Below are 21,316 nucleotides of genomic sequence, written 5' to 3'. Positions count from 1 at the left end.
TGCATGGAAATCTGGCTTTTATTTTGTAGTCCTGTAATTCTTAGGAATAACGCTCTGAAATCTCTTCAAACCAGAGTCTAGCGGACATCCCGGGTATGATAAAGTTTATAATATAATAAAGAATAATAAAAATTGTCCAATAATGTAATCAAATCCAAAAAAAAATGAAAAAGGGCCATGTTATGGTTGCTATGGACAATCTCCAAATTCCAGGCAGTAAAAAACAGTATTTATAATATAAAAGTGCATGCAGGGCATTGCACAAACCACTAGGGACAAAGGGGGTGTGTATTTTTTACTACAGCACTGTAATCTGTAAGATTACAGTGCTGTGTGTGTTTTGTGTCTTTTTACATTTTTGAATTTGCCGCCGTTCTCCGCTCCCGTGCGTCGTAACGTCGCAGGGAACGGAGATCGGCGGCATTCGGCACTGTGAATCGAGCGCAGGACGGCTCGATCACACAGCGCGGGGGACATCGCTGGATCCAGGGGACAAGGTAAGTAACGTTACCTGTGTCCTCCCCTGCATCGAGCGGTGCAAGCCCGAGTCTGGCTCGGGGTTACCGCTATTGTAATTAAAATTCCAACCCGAGCCAGACTCGGGATTACCGCTAAGGAGGTTAATACTCCTATTTTCTTGATTGATTCAGTAACTAATCTGATATGTCTTGGATAATCCAACAACACCTTTGTGTTCTGGGTGACCCTGTCCCCTTTTGTGTGTTTTAAGCTCTGCCTGTTACATTCTTCATGTAAATAAATAAAGAATTCAGCAGGGAGTGTGAGAGCCTCTCATCATTTCCCCAGCAGGTGTGAAGACACAAGCAGGTTTCTCACCAATAGAATCCCTGAATAATAGAAGAAACTTTGAGGTAGTTTAAAGCAGGCCTGGTTTGAATCTTGGTCAGTTCAGCAGAACCTGGCCAAGAATCGGACCATGTATGGATGTATAGGCAGGCTGAACGTCCAGCTGCAACTCCCAGCTAAGATCTCTGAGATACGACCTGTAGCTCCTCTTTTTTTCTTCCTAAGTCATGGATTCTGTCTCTTTCTTTGCAGGAGCTGCAAGCTGAGTAGTGGCAGTTTCTGCATGGCATCTGGCGACATTCTCTACATTGATATAACAAGGCGCTGGAACAGCATGGCGCTAGACCAAAGAGAATCAGGTAATCTTCCTTTCCTCATTCACCTATATTTGTATATATGTGAGTGAGCAGTCAAACATATTTAACATTTCTCTAGTCCAGAAACATCATGGAGTATGTTTGCTTTCTGTTTTCTGTATGCATCCTATAGAGGTGATACAGTGCCTTGCGAAAGTATTCAGCCCCCTTGAATTTTTCAAACTTTTGCCACATTTCAGGCTTCAAACATAAAGATATCAAATTTTTATTTTTTGTGAAGAATCACCAACAAGTGGGACACAATTGTGAAGTGGAACGAAATCTATTGGATTTTTGAAACTTTTTTAACTAATAAAAAAATGAAAAGTGGGGCGTGCAAAATGATTCGGCCCCCTTGCATTAATACTTTGTAGAGCCACCTTTTGCTGCGATTACAGCTGCAAGTCGCTTGGGGTATGTCTCTATCAGTTTTGCACATCGAGAGACTGAAATTCTTGCCCATTCTTCCTTGCAAAACAGCTCGAGCTCAGTGAGGTTGGATGGAGAGCGTTTGTGAACAGCAGTTTTCAGCTCTTTCCACAGATTCTCGATTGGATTCAGGTCTGGACTTTGACTTGGTCATTCTAACACCTGGATACGTTTATTTGTGAACCATTCCTTTGTAGATTTTGCTGTATGTTTGGGATCATTGTCTTGTTAGAAGATAAATCTCCGTCCCAGTTTCAGGTCTTTTGCAGACTCCAACAGGTTTTCATCCAGAATGGTCCTGTATTTGGCTGCATCCATCTTCCCCTCAATTTTAACCATCTTCCCTGTTCCTGCTGAAGAAAAGCAGGTCCAAACCATGATGCTGCCACCACCATGTTTGACAGTGGGGATGGTGTGTTGAGGGTGATGAGCTGTGTTGCTTTTACGCCAAACATATCGTTTTGCATTGTGGGCAAAAAGTTGGATTTTGGTTTCATCTGAACAGAGCACCTTCTTCCACATGTTTGGTGTGTTTCCCAGGTGGCTTGTGGCAAACTTTAGACGAGACTTTTTATGGATGTCTTTGAGAAATGGCTTTCTTCTTGCCACTCTTCCATAAAGGCCAGATTTGTGCAGTGTACGACTGATTGTTGCCCTATGGACAGACTCTCCCACCTCAGCTGTAGTTCTCTGCAGTTCATCCAGAATGATCATGGGCCTCTTGGCTGCATCTCTGATCAGTCTTCTCCTTGTCTGAGCTGAAAGTTTAGAGGGACGGCCGGGTCTTGGTAGATTTGCAGTGGTCTGATACTCCTTCCATTTCAAAATGATCGCTTGCACAGTGCTCCTTGGGATGTTTAAAGCTTGGGAAATCTTTTTGTATCCAAATCCGGCTTTAAACTTCTCCACAACAGTATTACGGACCTGCCTGGTGTGTTCCTTGGTCTTCATGATGCTCTCTGCGCCTTCAACAGAAGTTTAAAATATCCAATAGATTTCGTTCCACTTCACAATTGTGTCCCACTTGTTGGTGATTCTTCACAAAAAATAAAAATTTGATATCTTTATGTTTGAAGCCTGAAATGTGGCAAAAGGTTGAAAAGTTCAAGGGGGCCGAATACTTTCGCAAGGCACTGTAGATAAGAGGAATTTAGACTTTTTCGCCAAATTCCATATCTTAGAGTTACTCTGCATTGCTTGCTACAAAACTGAGGACTCACAGAGTGGGGTATAGTTATAGGGGAGGCGCCCAGGAGCCCTGTCCTCAAAAGCTTGCCAGTGTCCAGTCACCTGAAAGCATGAGCCTATAACCCAAGATCATTGAATACTTTACCTGTGTCCTGTACTGTCCTTTTTTTAAATGTTTTTATTTTTTTTATAGAAAAGTTTTTATTTATTTCCAAACAAGAAATAAACAATGTATACAAAAGAAAATTGAACATTAAGGAACATAGTACATTCCAATGTAGTAGGATACATATCAGATCTATTTTACCACATTAGTTGGTGTAAGACATATGGAAAGAACCTCCATACAATAGCTAGGTCAGGTTGTTATCAGGTATTGATTATCAGTATGTTTGGGGTAGAATGGGAGAGGGGGAAGTTGAGAAGGGGGAAACACAAATATATTGTCTAGTATTTTAGTCTCTTATATAGAGGACCACCAAATTGGATCTCTACCTCTTAACCCAGGTTCCCCATATTTAAGTTTTTTGGACATTTACGGCTCATATATGTAGGTTTATAAAGTGGGTGAGTTGCATCAATCATAGTTCTCTATTGTGAGACCGTAGGGTGTACAGGCTGCTTCAATTTTGTTAGGCTAGCCTTTCTGGCGAAAAGGGTGGCATAGAATATGAACAATTGTTTATGGGCGTTAGACGTAACAGTATCACAAATGCCCAGAAGGGGGATAGTATGGTCCATGCCTACGGTTAGAATTCCTACAGAATTTATCGTGTTCACCACCTTGGTCCAAAACTGCTGGATGAGAGGACATGATCATACAACACATAGAACATGTAAGAATTTACCCAGTTGATTAGCACATTTAGGGCATCTGTCAGATTGAGTTGGGTATATCCTCAAGAGTTTTTGAGGAGTATACTCTATGAACTGTCTTTAGTTTAGTTCCATTGCTGTTACCAAGTAGCATTTCTAGTCATCTCTGGATTCATGCTACATGGAATGTTGTACATTGAATAAAAACCACAATGCTGCTATTAAGATGTAATGTTTCTGAGGATTGGCAGCATTGTGATGGCATCTGATTACTCCACTAATATGCTGCTTCATTTTTCTCATCCATGGGACATTAACAAACTTCAATAGCCACTGGAGAGAGGAGACGTGAAATAACATTGTGCATGTAAACATTGATTAAACCTCTTACAAGATAGCGGTACGTTAGTGTCTTGAAAACAAAGCGACAGATCTTAGGCAGCGTACACACGGGCGGACTGTTCGCCCAACCTTGTCCGCTGAACAGTGTTTGGGCGGACAGTCCGCTCGTGTGTGGGCTTTCAGCGGACAGTTTCAGCGGACAGTTGGACGGACAAAGTCTTTCGGAAATTCCGAAAAACTGTCCGCTGAAACTGTGTTTGAGCGAACAGTCCGCCCGTGTGTGGGCTTGTCCGCTGTACTTTCGAAATGAGCGGACTGTTCCCGCTCGGAAAGTCCGCCCATTTCGAGCGCGTGTACAGGTAGGCGGGGCCCGCGAAGGAGACGTCGCGGGCTCCGCCGCCTGGAATGGGCTTAAAGGGGAACCCCAACGCCGAAAAAAATCGGCGTGGGGGTTCCCCCCAAGTCCACACCAGACCCTTGTCCGAGCACGCTACCCGGCCGGCCAGGAAAGGGGGGCGAGCGAGCGCGCCCCCCCTCCTGAGCCGTACCAGGCCGCGTGCCCTCAACATGGGGGGGTGCCTTGGGGAAGGGGGGGGCCGCGCGGCCCCCCCCACCCCAAAGCACCTTGTCCCCATGTTGATGAGGACAAGGGCCTCTTCCCGACAACCCTGGCCGTTGGTTGTCGGGGTCTGCGGGCGGGGGGCTTATCGGAATCCGGGAGCCCCCTTTAAGAAGGGGGCCCCCGGATACCGGCCCCCCACCCTATGTGAATGAGTATGGGGTACAATGTACCCCTACCCATTCACCTGTGGAATAAAGTACAAAAAAAAACACAACACATGGAAAAAGTATTTTATTGCACAGCTCCGGGGGTCTTCCGTCTTCGGGGGTCTTCTCGCCGGACTCCTCCGCTATGTGTGTGTAGCTCTTTTACTAGCGGAGGAGTCCGGCTTTCTTCCTCCCCGCCGCCGGCCTCTTCTCCCGACTTCGGGGGTCTTGTCCCCCTCTTCGGTTCTTCTGCCGGGCCACCGCGCCTGGTCCGGTGGCCCGGTCTTCTGTCGCCGTCTTCCGTTCTTCTGTCGCCGCCTTCGGTTCTTCTGCCGGGCCACCGCGCCTTCTTGTAGCTCTTTTACAGGCGGTGGCCCGGTCTTCTGTCGCCGCTGTCGTCGCCGTCGCCGCCGCCGCCGCCTTCCGTTCTTGTTCTTCTTCTTCTTCTCCTGGAGATGTTGACTCGACGAGCTCTCCGGCCGGAATGCCAGGGACACGCTCCGCTGCCACTTATATAGTGACAATGGGGCGGTGTCACATGGTATATGTCACATGGGTTGGTCACATGGGTTGATGTCACATGGGGACTATGACATCGTAAGGGGGCGGGGGCACCATGTGACCAACCCATGTGACATATACCATGTGACACCGCCCCATTGTCACTATATAAGTGACCGCACAGCGCGGCTCTGGCATTCCGGCCGGAGAGATCGTCGAGTCAACATCTCCAGGAGAAGAACAAGAAGAAGAACAAGAAGAACAAGAACGGAAGGCGGCGGCGGCGGCGGCGACGACAGCGGCGACAGAAGACCGGGCCACCGCCTGTAAAAGAGCTACAAGAAGGCGCGGTGGCCCGGCAGAAGAACCGAAGGCGGCGACAGAAGAACGGAAGACGGCGACAGAAGACCGGGCCACCGGACCAGGCGCGGTGGCCCGGCAGAAGAACCGAAGAGGGGGACAAGACCCCCGAAGTCGGGAGAAGAGGCCGGCGGCGGGGAGGAAGAAAGCCGGACTCCTCCGCTGGCAAAAGAGCTACACACACATAGCGGAGGAGTCCGGCGAGAAGACCCCCGAAGACGGAAGACCCCCGGCTGTGCAATAAAATATTTTTTCCCCCTGTGTTGTGTTTTTATTTGTACTTTATTTCACAGGTGAATGGGTAGGGGTACATTGTACCCCATACTCATTCACATAGGGTGGGGGGCCGGTATCCGGGGGCCCCCTTCTTAAAGGGGGCTCCCGGATTCCGATAAGCCCCCCGCCCGCAGACCCCGACAACCAACGGCCAGGGTTGTCGGGAAGAGGCCCTTGTCCTCATCAACATGGGGACAAGGTGCTTTGGGGTGGGGGGGGCCGCGCGGCCCCCCCCTTCCCCAAGGCACCCCCCCATGTTGAGGGCACGCGGCCTGGTACGGCTCAGGAGGGGGGGCGCGCTCGCTCGCCCCCCTTTCCTGGCCGGCCGGGTAGCGTGCTCGGACAAGGGTCTGGTGTGGACTTGGGGGGAACCCCCACGCCGATTTTTTTCGGCGTTGGGGTTCCCCTTTAAGCCCATTCCAGGCGGCGGAGCCCGCGACGTCTCCTTCGCGGGCCCCGCCTACCTGTACACGCGCTCGAAATGGGCGGACTTGCCTCCGCCTTACGTGGGCGAGTCCGTTCATTTCAAAAGTTGAGCGAACTGTTTGCCCAACCTTGTTCGTCAAACAGTCCGCTCGTGTGTGGGCAAGTCCGCTCATGCAAATTTTGAGCGGACTGTTTGACAAACTGTTTGCCGAACAAGGTTGGGCGAACAGTCCGCGCGTGTGTACGCGGCCTTAGGATGTGAAACAGAAGGTGACTACCCCGTGGTAGTTTTATCTTATTCTGTGTCCGAGAAGTGGAGGAAGAGACAGTGATTTATCCTGGAATCTCGAAGAGGTGTACACTTTGTGTTTACAGATTCCCTGGATACTGCACTATTTATTTTGCTTATTAACAGCATATTATGTAAAGGATTCAGGTTTAAAAAATAGGAAATTATTCTGCAACCAAATGAAAACACATCAGTCGGAGCTTGTCTATCTGATCCCATCATCACAGTTTGCATTTGGTAGGCAGCCATAGATTAGTGGGCGGTTGGAGATGCAGGCACGATCTGACCACTTCAAAGCATCGGTTCTAGACAGAACTTTTTGCAGTGCTCACTTTCTTCTATCCAGCAGGATGCACATTGTTCTGTAAATCTTCTGGCTTTGGCACTGTTGCAGCCTATTTACCCTTTATTTACTCCTGCGGCAAATCAATATCTGACTTTTTAGAGACTAAGTACATTTGTTTTTCCTACTTGACACACCCAGGTACTATCATGCAGGTAACAGAAAGGGCTGTCTTACACGCACCATCATGCAGGCTTTGGGAGATGCCACCTTGCAGGCAGTGGGGAGAGCCATCATACAAGGCAGTCTTAAAGTGGTTGTAAACCCTTACAACCAACTTTGACCTACAGGTAAGCCTAGATTAAGGCTTACCTGTAGGTCCAAGAAATATCTCCTAAACCTACATGGTTTAGGAGATATTTGCTGATAGACAGGCACCGCTGTCTACGGCGCATGCGCCGTAGATAGTGGCGCCGTGGTCAACGGCGATATGCTGCGAGTTGCGGCTCCCGTGCGCATGCGCGGGAGTGACGTCATCGCGGCTTTGCCAAATGACAGCGGCGGAGCAGGAGACCCACCGAGAAGATGGATACGCCGGACTACAGGGGACAGTGGTGACTTTGCTGGATCCTGTGTCAGGTAAGTGACACATAATGGACTACTATGCGATGCATAGTAGTCCATTATGCTTTACCTTTGCAGGGAATCAAAGAGTAAGTAAACTCATCAGGGCTTACTTCCTCTTTAAGTTCTCCATCAGATATTTTAGATTACAATCTGCCCATGTACTAACTAACCTGAACTTGAAAAAAGTATAATAAAAGTAAGACGCTCACACACAACATTAGAAACAAAAAACATCCAATAACCCATTTCAATTAATTTGAACACACACAGTCCACATAATGTAAAAATATTCTTTAATAAAAAATATGAAAAAGTCCATGTAAAACAGTCATATAAAACTCCAACCACCATGTCTCTTAATAGAATAGTGCTCAAAAGCTTCAATTCATGCTCCATTACTGTGTGAACAAGATGGACTCTTACCAGCAAAACAATATATGATAACTTGGAGTATCACCCATTTTCTAATGGTAGTAGATGGGATCCACACACAGTGCTTTATGGTAGTGAGCCAGCCACTGATCTCTCAGTCACCTTCTCTCTCTCTTCCGCAGCCCAGACCCAGAAAAAATAGAATTCCAAAATAGTTTATTTCCGTTTTAATAAAAGTAGAAAGATTACAAAAAAGTTGTACACTTACATTCATGGTTAGCACCAACATAAACAGCCTGGTTTAAAACATAATCCACTCGCCACTCGGACAAGCCGGCGTTGGTTCCAGCCGATAGATGTGCTAACCAAACCTGACAGGAAGTGATGTGACAGTTGGCGGACGTGGATGGCGGATGCATTTTGCATACTAGCGTCATCGGGAAGCTTCCATGTATGTTGATCCCATCTACTATTAGAAAACAGGGGATACCCCAAGTTGTCAAATTTACCAAGTTATATATTGCTGGTAAGAGTCCATCTTGTTCACACAGTGAACACTTAAAGGAGCAGCTGCATATTTAGAGTTTTTTGAGTCCTTGTGTCTAGGTTGGCACCAGTTTTACTTTTATTTACTCACTAACCTGATTCTGTGTGCTGTACACCTTACCCTAGGGGTGCCCAACCTTTTGAAGAGCGAGGGCCATTGAAGCAACTTGGTAACCGGTCACGGGCCAAAATAAATGTAATGGGCGGATGACAGATCTGTATCTACGCTGCATATGCAGAACGGATATGGACACAGCCCATGCTACTCTATGGGCCCTCCAATTCAATCTGATGGAAGGGACGGTTCCCCTTCCCTTTTTTTTTTGTGTATCAGATTGAAGGTAAGCAGGGGTAAATGGACATATAGGTTAATGGAGGGTCCGATTGGGTCCTAAGGCTGCTTTCACACTGATGCGCCACGTGCACCTGTGGCTTTCTTGCAGGTTAGCTGCACTTTGCCATAGACTTCTATTATATCCCGATGGTATAGTGCACTTTCTGAAAGCGCACCAAACCCACAGGTAATAACAGAAGTCTATGGCTCAGTGCAGGTAACCCGCATGTGCAGGATTAGTTTAACAGCAGCCTAGTAACCACTGAAGAACAGATATGCCCATATATACACTGATTTCAGTAACAAACACACCTTTAATATCAATCTTCCATTCAGTTTTCCCCCGGCTGTTGCTGTCCCAGGCAGAGTTCATTTGGTATCGATTGTGATAGGAGGTGGCGCTATACAGGAAGAATCGGCTTATGTGGCTCTGCTCTGCAACTTCTTGCTTTCTCTACCGCCGGCTTCATTCACAACACTGATGCTCTGGGACGGTGGGTTGGCAACCTGCGATCTGGGCTTGTCAAACCACCATCCCAGAGCAGGAGGCCGCGGGCCACATGTGGCTCCCGGGCCACTGGTTGGGCACCCCTGCCTTACACCATCCCCTGATATAAATAACACTTCAGATTGGCTAAAGTTAAAACAGTGGTGACTATACTGATGGCACAGGCTGGGAAGTGGCGTTTACAAATGCTGTTTCTTCTGAAAGATGTGACAAACTGTATACGCTGAAATATAACTTTTACTACCTTTGCAACATTAGGTGGATGTATTGTGCTATTGGTCCACTTATAACTATTTCTGCAGCTGACTTTCTGGCACTGGGGACACCATCTTACTAAAGCCTATACATCACATATTCCATAGGAGTCTGTTTCTTCTAGGTCTGTCCTGCCATCTTGTGCTTATTTATAGAGAAATATAGTGAAGAAGCCTTGAACCCCATGCTCTATCGCTGCTTGTCTGTGTGAATGAGACGTAGTTAATTGTATTAAATTGCCAGTTGTGCAGTGGAGGAGCTGAAGTTTGTCAGATAAATATCTTAGAAAGAGTCCTGAAAAACATATTTAGTGTTGGAAAGAGCCATAATTCACCTTGAGGGATCATCAACTGCCTCTTATGTTTTATTTCAGACACTTAATAATCCCAAAGTGCAGAATTGTCGCTTTTCTTCTTTCAGCGGCTGGCTGCAGAACGCTCTGAGATTTGATTGCCAAAAAGATTTTCTCCAAACTGAAGACGAGAGCATTCACATCTTGGCTCAGGGTCCCCCAGTATTCTCTTCCATGTAGAATTTCTGTGTACTGAAGTAAAAAATTGTTCACGTGCTTTCTGTCCCATGTGTCAGAGCTGGGTGGTGTGCTAAACTTAGAGGTGTCATATGGCCCCGGGCTCTTCCATCTTCAGCAGTGACAAGATGACAGTACGATACTTATGCCGCGTACACACAACTGGACTTTTTGACAGCAAAGGTCCGACGGAACGAGTCCGTCGGACAATTCGATCTTGTGTGGGCTCCATCTGACCTTTGCTTGCCAAAAATCCGGCAGACTTTAGAAATAGAACATGTTTTAAATTTTTCCACCGGAACTCCGTCGGACCAAGAAATCCATTAGTGTGTATGCTAGTCCGACGGACAAAAACCGACGCTAGGGCAGCTATTGGCTTCTAGCTATGAACTTCCTTATTCTAGTCCGGTCGTACGTCATCACGTTCGAATCCGTCAGACTTTGGTGTGATTGTGTGTGGCCAAGTCCGTTCATTTGGAAAGTCCGTCGGAACTCCGCCGAAAGTCCGTCGGAAAGACCGTCGGACCTAGTCCCTCGAAAAGTCCGGTCGTGTGTACGCGGCATAAGAGGAGCTCCATAAATGCTCTTCTGTGTTGCTTCTATCCTCTTGGGTCTTTCCAGTCACTTATATTGAGCTGTGATAAGATCTCCATACAATAGCCCAGTGAGACTGGGAGAATTTGTTGCCACTGTGGTGATTATTTGCTCCTCTAATGTGTTGAACTAGGCTGATTCCTGGTGATTCTTCACATAAGCAGACTTGGGGCTCTTAATGCAATGCAATATAAAAATTGCTCTGCAAATTTCCCAAGCATTCACTCACAATTCAAGCATTCATGATCGACTATCATAAATAATCATTGTAATTCACCTAATAGGTTTATTTTCTCTGTTTGTCAGCCCCATCTAATTATCATATGTTATTTTCTTGATTAGTTATTTCAAGAAAATACTACATAATGGCCACTAGGTAGAGATGTCAGTCATAGGAAATAAACCCATGTTGTCATACAAAGCCCAAGTCACATCAATCTATTGGACTCCTGTAAAAAAACAGTGGCGCTTATGCCTGGTCTGAGATGCTGCATGCTCCCTGTGTCCAGGGCCGTCTTGGACCCTGGACAAAATTTTTCTTCCCCCCCCCCATGCAATTTCACTCTCCATCTGCTCTGAGACATACAATAAAAAGCAGCTAGACTTAAAATCAGTTACTGTATCAGATCAGGCAGAAACTGCATTTGGTTGCCAGTGGTTACAGCATATCATTACTGCTTACTGACTGGTTGCTAGAGGTTACAGCACACATTACGGCTCACTGATTAGTTGCTAGAGGTTACATCAAATGATTTCTGCTTGTTAATTGGTTGCTAGAGATTACTATACAGCAATACTGCTCACTGATTGGTTGATAGAGGTTACAGCACATCATCTCCTTACTGCAGGGAAGCATGATACACATATGAATGGCGCCTTTATTTACATATGAATGCCGCTGGCTGCAGCTATTTTCTTAGTAATGCCACAGCTATTTACATATGAATCCCGGTTATTTACATGTAAACAAAGGGTCTGCCGGTAAGTCATCTGTACACAACAATAGGGCAGAGGTGAGCAGCATTAGTAGCAGCACTTTACACAGAGATATCAGGACACAGCACAGACTTCAAGGGACATCGAAAAAAGGAAGAAAAACTCCCCCAGGTGGGGTTTTCTGGCAGCAAACAAAGAAATAAGGTGAATAACCTCTATAGATATAATAATTTATTAAGATGAGAGAAAAACTTCATAACATAATAGTTAAAACATGAACTCCAGTAGGAAATGTATAATAAAAAATAGAAAAAATATAAGCGGATACAATGTAACAGTCAATTATGTCCTATCAACACTGTACAATTACATATAAGAAATGTACAGTGCAATTATTCCTCATGCATACTATAAATATGTTAAGTGACATACGGTACATGTGATTGGTATAGTTACCCCATCCACTGTATCCACAAAGATGACAGATTTAGTTGTTATTCCCACATGGAAAGTTTTTTCGTTTAAAAGAAAAAAACCCTTGGTTGCAGACTTGGAGTCCTGAGGCACTCCACAGGTATCGCAGACCGGGGACAGGATGGCGCCAACCAATGCAGCTTACAAGAGGTCACGCTTTAAGTAGCCTTTCTCATATATATTTTTATATATATCTATATATCTTCATATTTCTTATATTCACTAATGGTATCAATCAATTAATTTTCTTTACACTTGCACTTTATATATACTCTGGATAAGATAATAAGTCTCTTTTTTACGTGGTCACGCAATACAAGTGGTCCAGCTACGATGTAGCATAATCTAGCACTTATAGGATCTGTAAGCACTAATTGCACTTTATCACTGAGCACTTTTGTTATTATATTGCACTTTATTGTAGAAGCACTTTCTATCATAGGTATATTGTACCCACTCACTAGGGATGAGCTTCGTGTTCGAGTCGAACGTACGTTCGACTCGAACATTGGCTGTTCGGGCGTTCGGCGAATTCCGAACGTTTGGGCCGTTCGCGTCAAAATTCGAGTGACGCGCACGCGGACCACAATGCACTGCGGTGGCGCAGTGCATTGCTGCCCCATGATTGGCCAAGCATGCACTGTGACCCCCCGCATGCTTAGCCAATCGCAGCGCCGGCAGCGAGGAGAGCCATGATTGGCCACAGGCATCCTGCCTGTGGCCAATCATAGCTCAGGCTGTGTAGTGCACGCCCCACACTATATAAGGCCGCCTTTGAGGCGGCTTCGTGTAGTGTGTTACTTAGCATCTGAAGCAGTGGGTGTTCTGTGTACCTTCAACACAGTACACACCAATCGTTTTTGGCTGATTTCCTATCTTGCTGCTGTGTAGTGGTTGTTGTCTGTGCCCTGACTGCAGTATACACCACTATATTCACCTCACCTATATAGCTAGTGATCTAGCTTTAACCACTTAACAACTGCCCATTGCCGATTAACGGCTTCAGGGGGGTTATTTAACTCTGAGAGACCGTTAATTAACGGCCTCCCAGAATTCTGCTCTCGCGTGCCCCGAGGTGTGCGCACTCGAGAGCATCCGTGACCGCCGGGTCGCATCACGGATCACGGTAAACGGCCGCTCATAGCGACCGTTTACCACGTGATTGCTCCGTCAAATGACGGAGTGATCACTTGGAAACAAACCGGCGTCATGTTATGACGCCTGTTCCTCCCTCCCCTCTCTGTACCGATCGGTACAGCGGAGGGGAAAGAGATCGGTGTCAGCAGCGATGTGGGCTGCATCTGCAGTGCCCACATCGCTGCTCACCGAATTTAACCCCTCAATTCCCTGCCAATACTCTGCAATACCAGTGCATACTCTGCAGTACCCTGCCATTACTCTGCAGTACCCCGCCATTACTCTGCAGTGCAGTACCCTGCCATTACTCTGCAGTGCAGTACCCTGCCATTACTCTGCAGTACCCCCCATTACTCTGCAGTAACCCCCATTAATCTGCAGTACCCCCCAATACTCTGCAGTACCCGCCATTACTCTGCAGTACCCCCAATACTCTGCAGTACCCCCCAATACTCTGCAGTACCCCCCAATACTCTGCAGTACCCCCCAATACTCTGCAGTACCCGCCATTACTCTGCAGTAACCCCCATTAACCTGCAGTACCCCCCAATACTCTGCAGTACCCGCCATTACTCTGCAGTACCCGCCATTACTCTGCAGTACCCGCCATTACTCTGCAGTACCCTGCCATTACTCTGCAGTACCCCCCATTACTCTGCAGTAACCCCCATTACTCTGCAGTACCCCCCAATACTCTGCAGTACCCGCCATTACTCTGCATTACCCGCCATTACTCTGCAGTACCCCCAATACTCTGCAGTACCCTGCCATTACTCTGTAGTACCCCCCAATACTCTGCAGTACCCTGCTATTACTCTGTAGTACCCCGCCAATACCCCGCCAATACTCTGTAATACCCTGCCATAAATTGCCATACCCAGCCATACTCAGAGATACCCAGCCATACTCGGTGATACCCTGAAATACCCAGCCATAGACGCCCCCCACCCCTCACCGCCCTCCGGTGCTTCTACCAACTCGCCAGTACGATCAAAGCCAGAATCTTTTTTTTATTTTTTATTTCAGGCTTCCCAGCCTAGAGGTGAGATGTGGGGTCATATTGACCCCCCAGATTTCACTGTAAAGAGGACCTGTCACCCCATATTCCTATTACAAGGGATGTTTACATTTCTTGTAATAGGAATAAAAGTGATCAAAAATATATTTTTGGGGAAAAAAATGTCAAACTAAAATAAATAAAGTAAAATGAACAATAAAAAAATAAAATAAAAATTAAAGCGCCCATGTCCCCATGTGCTCGCATGTGCCACACATGTGAGGTATCGCCGAGAATGTTAGAGCGAGAGCAATAATTCTAGTCCTAGACCTCCTCTGCAACTCAAAACATGTAACCAGTAAAAAAAAAATTAAAGCGTCGCCTATGGGGATTTTTTAAGTAGCGACGTTTGGCGCCATTCCACGGGCATGTGCAATTTTGAAGAGTGACATGTTTGATATCTATTTACTCAGCATAACTTCATCTTTCACTTTATGCAAACATTGGGCTAACAAGTGGTTAATAATAGAGCTTGCAGTCAGTAGTGTTAGGAGATAGTGCGTGCTGTCTGCGTGCTCTGTACCCAGTACATACCGCTATAATATAGGGCAGGCCCCTACTTTCAAACATCCAACTTACAAACATCTCCTACTTGCAAACGCAAGGAGACAGCAGCAAGTGAGATGAAAAAAGATGGACGACAAAACAAATTATACAGGGGTGATAACCCTTCCCTATGTTTTCCAAAAAGCTTAAAGATAGTTTTTTGACTGGAGCTACACTTTAAAAATGTACCGGTTGAAAATGACAAACAGATTCAACTTAACACAACAAACCTACACAGTCCCTGTCTTGTTTGCACCGCCTGTATACTGCTGTTCTGAGTATATAGGGCCTGGGGGCCACACGCATTTCCTTTTTTTAATATGGGTACGGGGTTCCCCTTAATATGCGTACAAGACCCAAATAGGCTGGTAATGGGCAGGGAGGGCTACCCATGCCATGTTTCTCAATGATTTTCAACCATATTGCAGGAACCAGATATAACATTAAAACCGCAAGCAGTTTTAAATGGTGTTATTTCCGTTTAATGTCATTTTGTGCAGGGACTGTTCTAAACACGGGAAACACGTGGCACTTCACAGGCATACTACAGACACCCCCCAGGCACCATATTTAAAGGAATATTTCACTTTCTTTTTTTCACTTTAATCGTCATTAAAATCAGTGCTCCCGCCAAAACGGCAGTTTTTAAAACTTTTTTTTGCAGTGACCCATGTCCCCTGAGGCAGGAGGCAGGTCCCCAAACCCTTTTTAGGACACTATCTTGCATATTAGCCGTTAAAATTAGCACTTTCCAATTCGAACGTTCGAGTCCCATAGACTTCAATGGGGTTCTAACGTTCGTACCGAATGCGGGGGTTGTTCGCAAGTTCTGGTGCGAACCGAACCGGGGGGTGTTCGGCTCATCCCTACCACTCACTATCACACATCGTCATATACCATTGATCCTATCCTTTACAGACACGATCATTGTGATATAGACTTTGTACAGGTATAAGTAGGAAGTTTACTGCACCATAATAAATAAATAAATAGATGAGATACCTGGACCCTTAAATATATTGGGGCTCTAGATTTAGGATTATTTAGGAGGTAGCGCCAAATACCTCACTCTAATATATTACTAATCATGACTTATTTTCTAGTAGAAAAGTTTAATGAGATGAGGTACCTGCGGACACCAGCCGGTACACGTCCTCCTTCAGTTCAGTAAATGCTTGGCACTGTTTTGAAGGCCAGCAGCAGAGGACATTTTTTATTATGGCTTCACGTCCAGCTACCCTTTACTGCTTTAGTGTCTTCATATACCGGGAAAAAAAAATGGGAGAATTTCTGTGACTGTATAAAGTGGATTTGTTCTGTCCAGTAATGGGGACATAGGGTAGGGGGCACTATGATTGATTAGTATGGGGAGAGACTGATAGTGGTCTCTGGGGAATGGTATTGATCGATTTTGATTGCTGTGATTTGTCTTCTGTGCAGGTATGTGTCTCCAGGCCTTCATTGAGGCTTTCTTCTATTTAGCACAAAGGCGGTTTAAAGGTTTACCACTTCATGAGCAAGTGCAGGCACTCGCTGACCTCTGCCATAGCCATGTGAACACAACAGAGGAGAAGAGAATTCTGTGCAGCAGAGGAACGCTGGAACACAGAACTGCACTGAGCAATTACCGCCACACCAATGTGCATCTGACCTCATATACACCGCTGTCACATCGCAGCAGCATTTCATGTAAACTTTCAGACTACAAGCTGCAGCATTCATGATGGAACTACTTACCAGCCTGACACCAACCTACCCTAGATCAATGCTAATGCATATTTTCCTACAGGACGAGCTGAGACCCTCACAGTCGGGAAGCACCTTACATTCCTAAGTGTTACCACTTGTAAAGAGCACATATCACTGTTTTAGTTTGGCTTTCCAATAACGACGAGATGCTGCCAGTGAAGGTTATAACACAGGAAGAATCGGATTGCAAAACAGATAGCTAACTGAGTTGGAATACATATACCTCTTCCGCTCTTAGCCCTTGTACACACGGCGGACATTCCGACAACAAAATCCATCAGATTTTGTCCGAAACTTGTGTTGCATACACACAGTCAGACAAAGTTGTCGGAAAATCCGATCGTGCGTAACATGATGGCGTTATTTCGTTAGGACGGGACTACGTTCAGGCTAGTAGCCAAAAGCTTTGGTCTAGGAATTTGATCTGAGCATGCGTGGCACTTTGTCCGATCGGAATTCTCTACACACAATCGGACAAAGTCCGATCGGATCATGTTGTCGGAAAGTTTTATAGCCCAGCTCTAAAACTTTGTCCGTCTGATATTCCGATGGAAACAGTCCGATGGAGCCCACACACTGTCGGATTATCCGACAACGCGGTCCGATCGGACATTTTCCGTCGGAATGTCCGACCGTGTGTACAAGGACTTACTGGGCACATGTTGGATGTAGTGTATAATACCTTCAGATGGCCTGCCAGTGGCGCTGCCAGGAAAGGGATGTGCCAGTCATCTATATTAAAGCGGGAGTCCGCGTTTTTATTTATTTTTTTAAAAGCCAGCAGCTACAAATACTGCGGCTGCTGACTTTTAAAATAATGACACTTACCCGCCCAGCGCGCCCGCGATGTCGTCACCCAAAGCCGATCTCTCGATCGTCTCTCGGGTGCTGCCACCGCCATCTTGGGTATGGGAATCAGGAAGTGGAGCCTTGCGGCTTCATTTTCCGGTTCCCTACTGCGCATGCACGCGTCGTGCTGTGCAATAATGATGGTCCCCACTGTCTCTGGGGTCCGTGTGTTTCCCAGCAGGCAGCGGGGGACCTTCGGAAAGGGGCGTAGATTCTGCGAAATCTACGCCGGAAGTTGGTGCAGATACCTGTACTGTACAGGTACCTGCACCCCCCTCCCCCCTGAAAGTTGCCAATTGTGGCGCCGGAGGGGGGGAGGGTTCCAATGAGCGGAAGCTCCACTTTAGGGTGGACCCTCCGCTTTAACCAATAACAAGTTTACTTTAACTTTTGACCTGCTGTAGAAAACTGACAGCTGGAGTCGGTTTGGTTGATATGGAAAGAATGGAGTCCTTTCCTCGAGTCTTGTGAGGCCAGTAAATCTGCTTCTACAGATTCTTTATGTAATAAAGCACTGTGCAGTAACCCATGGCAACCAGAACCACCTTTCTCTGGTCCAAATGCTGTGACTGGTTGCTATGGATTACCATACAATCCACATCATTCCTTGGCTTTGTCCTGCTGTACAAGTCTGTCTTCTGGCATCCTGGCCAATCCTGTCTATATATATATTTATATATATATATATATATCATTTTCCGAGTCCGAACGGAGAGTCCCTGGAGCCGAGTGCCCAAAGCTATGAAGAAAGCTGACAACTGATATATTCCATTTGTTTGATGGCTTCAGTATTGTCCTGACTAAATATTGAATGCTGCATGTGTCTCTGTCTGTGGATTTCTATATATAGGAATGTGCTGTTGGTAGATTTATATATAGATATGCAGGATGATCAGGAATAAGGTGGAAAAGATGAATAATATAAGAAGATGCCCTTATTGTTTTTTATATTAATATTTATTATGCATATTATATTACTGTCGATTTTTCTTTCACAATATGTGCTGCACTGAGAAATGGAATAGTGATATTTTCCTTAAATCATTTTCTTGTGGAACGTTTACCTAAGCCCCGCCTATGACTGTGATGTCATCTGAGTGAGTGGAGTCTGAACCCATCATGAAGGAATACGGACAAGGTAAAGCACCAGGCGCTGCTTGTAGTTATTCATCGGCTGATGGCGGTGTGATGCCTATGTAGGGGGATTGGATCCGGTTCCGGCAGCAAGTACCTCCCGTTTTAGACCCCTTTCACACCAAGGGCGTTTTGCAGGCGCTATAGCGTTAGAAATAGCGCCTGCAATTCGCCCTAAAACTGCTGCACCATTGTCTGTAGTGTGAAAGCCCTGAGAGATTTCACACCGGAGCGGTGCGCTGGCAGGACGTCAGGAAAAGTCCTGCCAGCAGCTTCTTTGGAGCGGTGTGTTTACTGCTTCTCCACCGCTGCTCCCAATTGATATCAATGGGGCAGCACTGTAATACCGCCGGCAAAACGGCGCTATTGCGGCGTATTGGCAGCGGTTTTAACCCTTTCTCGGCCGTTAGCGGGGGGGTAAAAACACCCCGCTAGCGGCCGACATGCGCCGCAAATCTGGCGGTAAAACGCCGCTAAAAATAGCGACGTTTTACCACCGACGCTATGGGCGGCATGGTGTGAAAGGGGTCTTACATCATTCCTTCCACTGTAAGCAGAATGTTTAGATGTCCTGATTGCTTCCCATTCATTACACACTGGATTCATTAAGACCCCTTTCACACCACACCGCCGATAGCGTGGGCGGTAAAACGCCGCTATTTTTAGCGGCGTTTTAGCGCCGGATTTGCGGCACATTTCGGCCGCTAGCGGGGCGCTTTTACCCCCCGCTAGCGGCCGCAAAAGGGTTAAAACCGCCGGCAATATGCCGCAATAGTGGCGTTTTGCCGGCGGTATTACATCGCTGCCCCATTGATTTCAATGCGGAGCAGCGGTGGAGGAGCAGTAAACACACCGCTCCAAAGAAGCTGCTGGCAGGACTTTTCCCTGACGTCCTGCCAGCGCACCGCTGTAGTGTGAAAGCCCTCGGGGCTTTCACACTACAGACAATGGTGCAGCTTCTTAAGGGCATTTTGCGGGCGCTATTACTAACGCTATAGCGCCTGCAAAACGCCCTGGTGTGAAAGGGGTCTGAGTGTTTTCCATTACATAGTTAATATTTCTTGTGTATTTATTTATAGCCTGGTGCTTCTCCAATAATAAGTGTATTTACAAAGATTAGGGATAATGAGAAGCACTCTGCTGATCTCCAGTGTCTCCCTCCTATATATGACATTTGGGGGAGTCACCATATTTCATACAATGCAGCACTGAATCGATTGGCTTCCTTCCCCCTCAGTGGGGTAACACTGCTTACATATTCAGCTAACCTGTTATTAAAAATATGTAAAGGCAAAAGGCGTGAGTGGCGCCGGTGTAAAATGTTAAATGCATCAAACACAGGATCTTTCTATTTGCACTGAGATGGTTTTGTGTGTTACATTATTATGTCACGTTATGATTTGTTTTTTTATCCACCATTAAAATATTCCAAGCTTTGTCTTGTACTTTTGTCATTTAGGCTTGTGCTTCTTCATGTCAGGCCAAAAATGAAGGGTAAGCGTCTAAAAATTAAAATATCTGTCACTGTAGACTGTTATTTTAATGCAGGGTTGTGATTTATGCATACTGTACAGTACATGTTACAATCTGATTGTACAAGCTCCTTAGACCCCTTTCACACCGAGGGCGCTTTGCAGGCACTATAGCCTTTGAAATAGCGCCTGCAATCCGCCCTAAAGAAGCTGCACCATTGTCTGTAGTGTGAAAGCCCGAGGGCTTTCACACTGGAGCGGTGGGCTGGCAGGACGTCAGGGAAAAGTCCTGCCAGCAGCTTCTTAGAAGTGGTGTGTTTACCGATCCTCCACCGCTGCTCCCCATTGAAATAAATGGGGCAGCGATGTAATACCGCCGGCAAAACGCCGCTATTGCGGCATATTGCAGACGGTTTTAACCCTTTCTCGCCGCTAGCGGGGGGGGTAAAAGTGCCCCGCTAGTGTCCGCAATGCGCCACAAATCTGGCGGTAAAACGCCGCTAAAAATAGCGGTTTTACCGCCGACGCTATGGGCAGTGTGGTGTGAAAGGGGTCTTAAAGTGTTACTAAACCCAGAACCCTAAATTCACTATATCTGGTCTCCCACAGTACAGAGAATATGGATATGCAGTTATTTTAGTAAATATAAACTGCTAAATACTTTTTCTCATCAGCAGTATATAGCAGTTTTGTGACTTCTATGAGTGTCCAGTTAGGCCGCGTACACACGCGCGGACTGTTGGCCCAACTTTGTCCGTCCAACAGTTTGAGCGAACAGTCCGCTCAAACTTAGCATGGACGGACATGGCCACACACGACGGACGAACAGTTTGCTGAAACCGTGCGCGATGACGTGAACGGCACGTACGACGGGACGAAAAATACGACGTCCTATACACTGCAATGCAACCTTCCGACGTGGAAATCCTTTCTGAGCATGCGCGAGACTTAGTTGGCCGAACAAGCCTACACACGAGCGAACAGTCCGCTGAAACCTTGTTTCAGCGGACAGTTTTTCGGAATTTCCGTAAGACCTTCTTCGGCCAACTGTCCGCTGAAACTGTCCGCTGAAGCCCCACACACGAGCGGACTGTCCGCCCAAACACTGTTCAGCGGACAAGGTTGGGCGAACAGTCCGCGCGTGTGTACGCGGCCTTACAGCTTGTAGGAGGTGTTTTCATTCTGCACTCACTGTCTTATCAGGATGCAGGACCCCTAACCCTCTGTCTGGACAGTACTGATTGGCCCTGTGCTAATCATGTGCACTCTTCCAAGAAAGGAAAAAAAAAAAAACTAGCAATACACACCAAACTAAACATGCTGCCTGTCCCCTGTATTATACGGAAATATATTGCA

General features: G+C 46.4%; 1 protein-coding gene across 2 annotated transcripts in view; it reads left to right on the top strand.

The window, feature by feature from the left end:
- The window catches only part of TTLL11 (tubulin tyrosine ligase like 11), a 193,148-nt gene extending 173,215 nt beyond the window's left edge, over positions 1-19,933 (top strand). The window contains exons 8-9 of one of the 2 annotated variants that reach the window (XM_077479183.1): positions 1,060-1,166; positions 16,197-19,933. In XM_077479183.1, the coding sequence (XP_077335309.1) occupies positions 1,060-1,166; positions 16,197-16,480 (391 nt within the window). In that variant the 3' untranslated portion in view covers positions 16,481-19,933. The remainder of the gene's footprint in view (positions 1-1,059; positions 1,167-16,196) is intronic. The other variant, XM_077479184.1, reaches the window with a different exon arrangement.
- Positions 19,934-21,316: the final 1,383 nt, after the last annotated feature.

The sequence above is a fragment of the Lithobates pipiens genome, unplaced genomic scaffold (genome assembly GCF_037356315.1).
Source record: "Lithobates pipiens isolate NorthernLeopardFrog02 unplaced genomic scaffold, aLitPip1_a1.2 Scaffold_14, whole genome shotgun sequence".
NCBI lineage: Eukaryota > Metazoa > Chordata > Amphibia > Anura > Ranidae > Lithobates > Lithobates pipiens.
The sequence above is the reverse complement of the archived record's forward strand: the minus strand, read 5'-3'. Positions and strand labels throughout refer to the sequence as shown.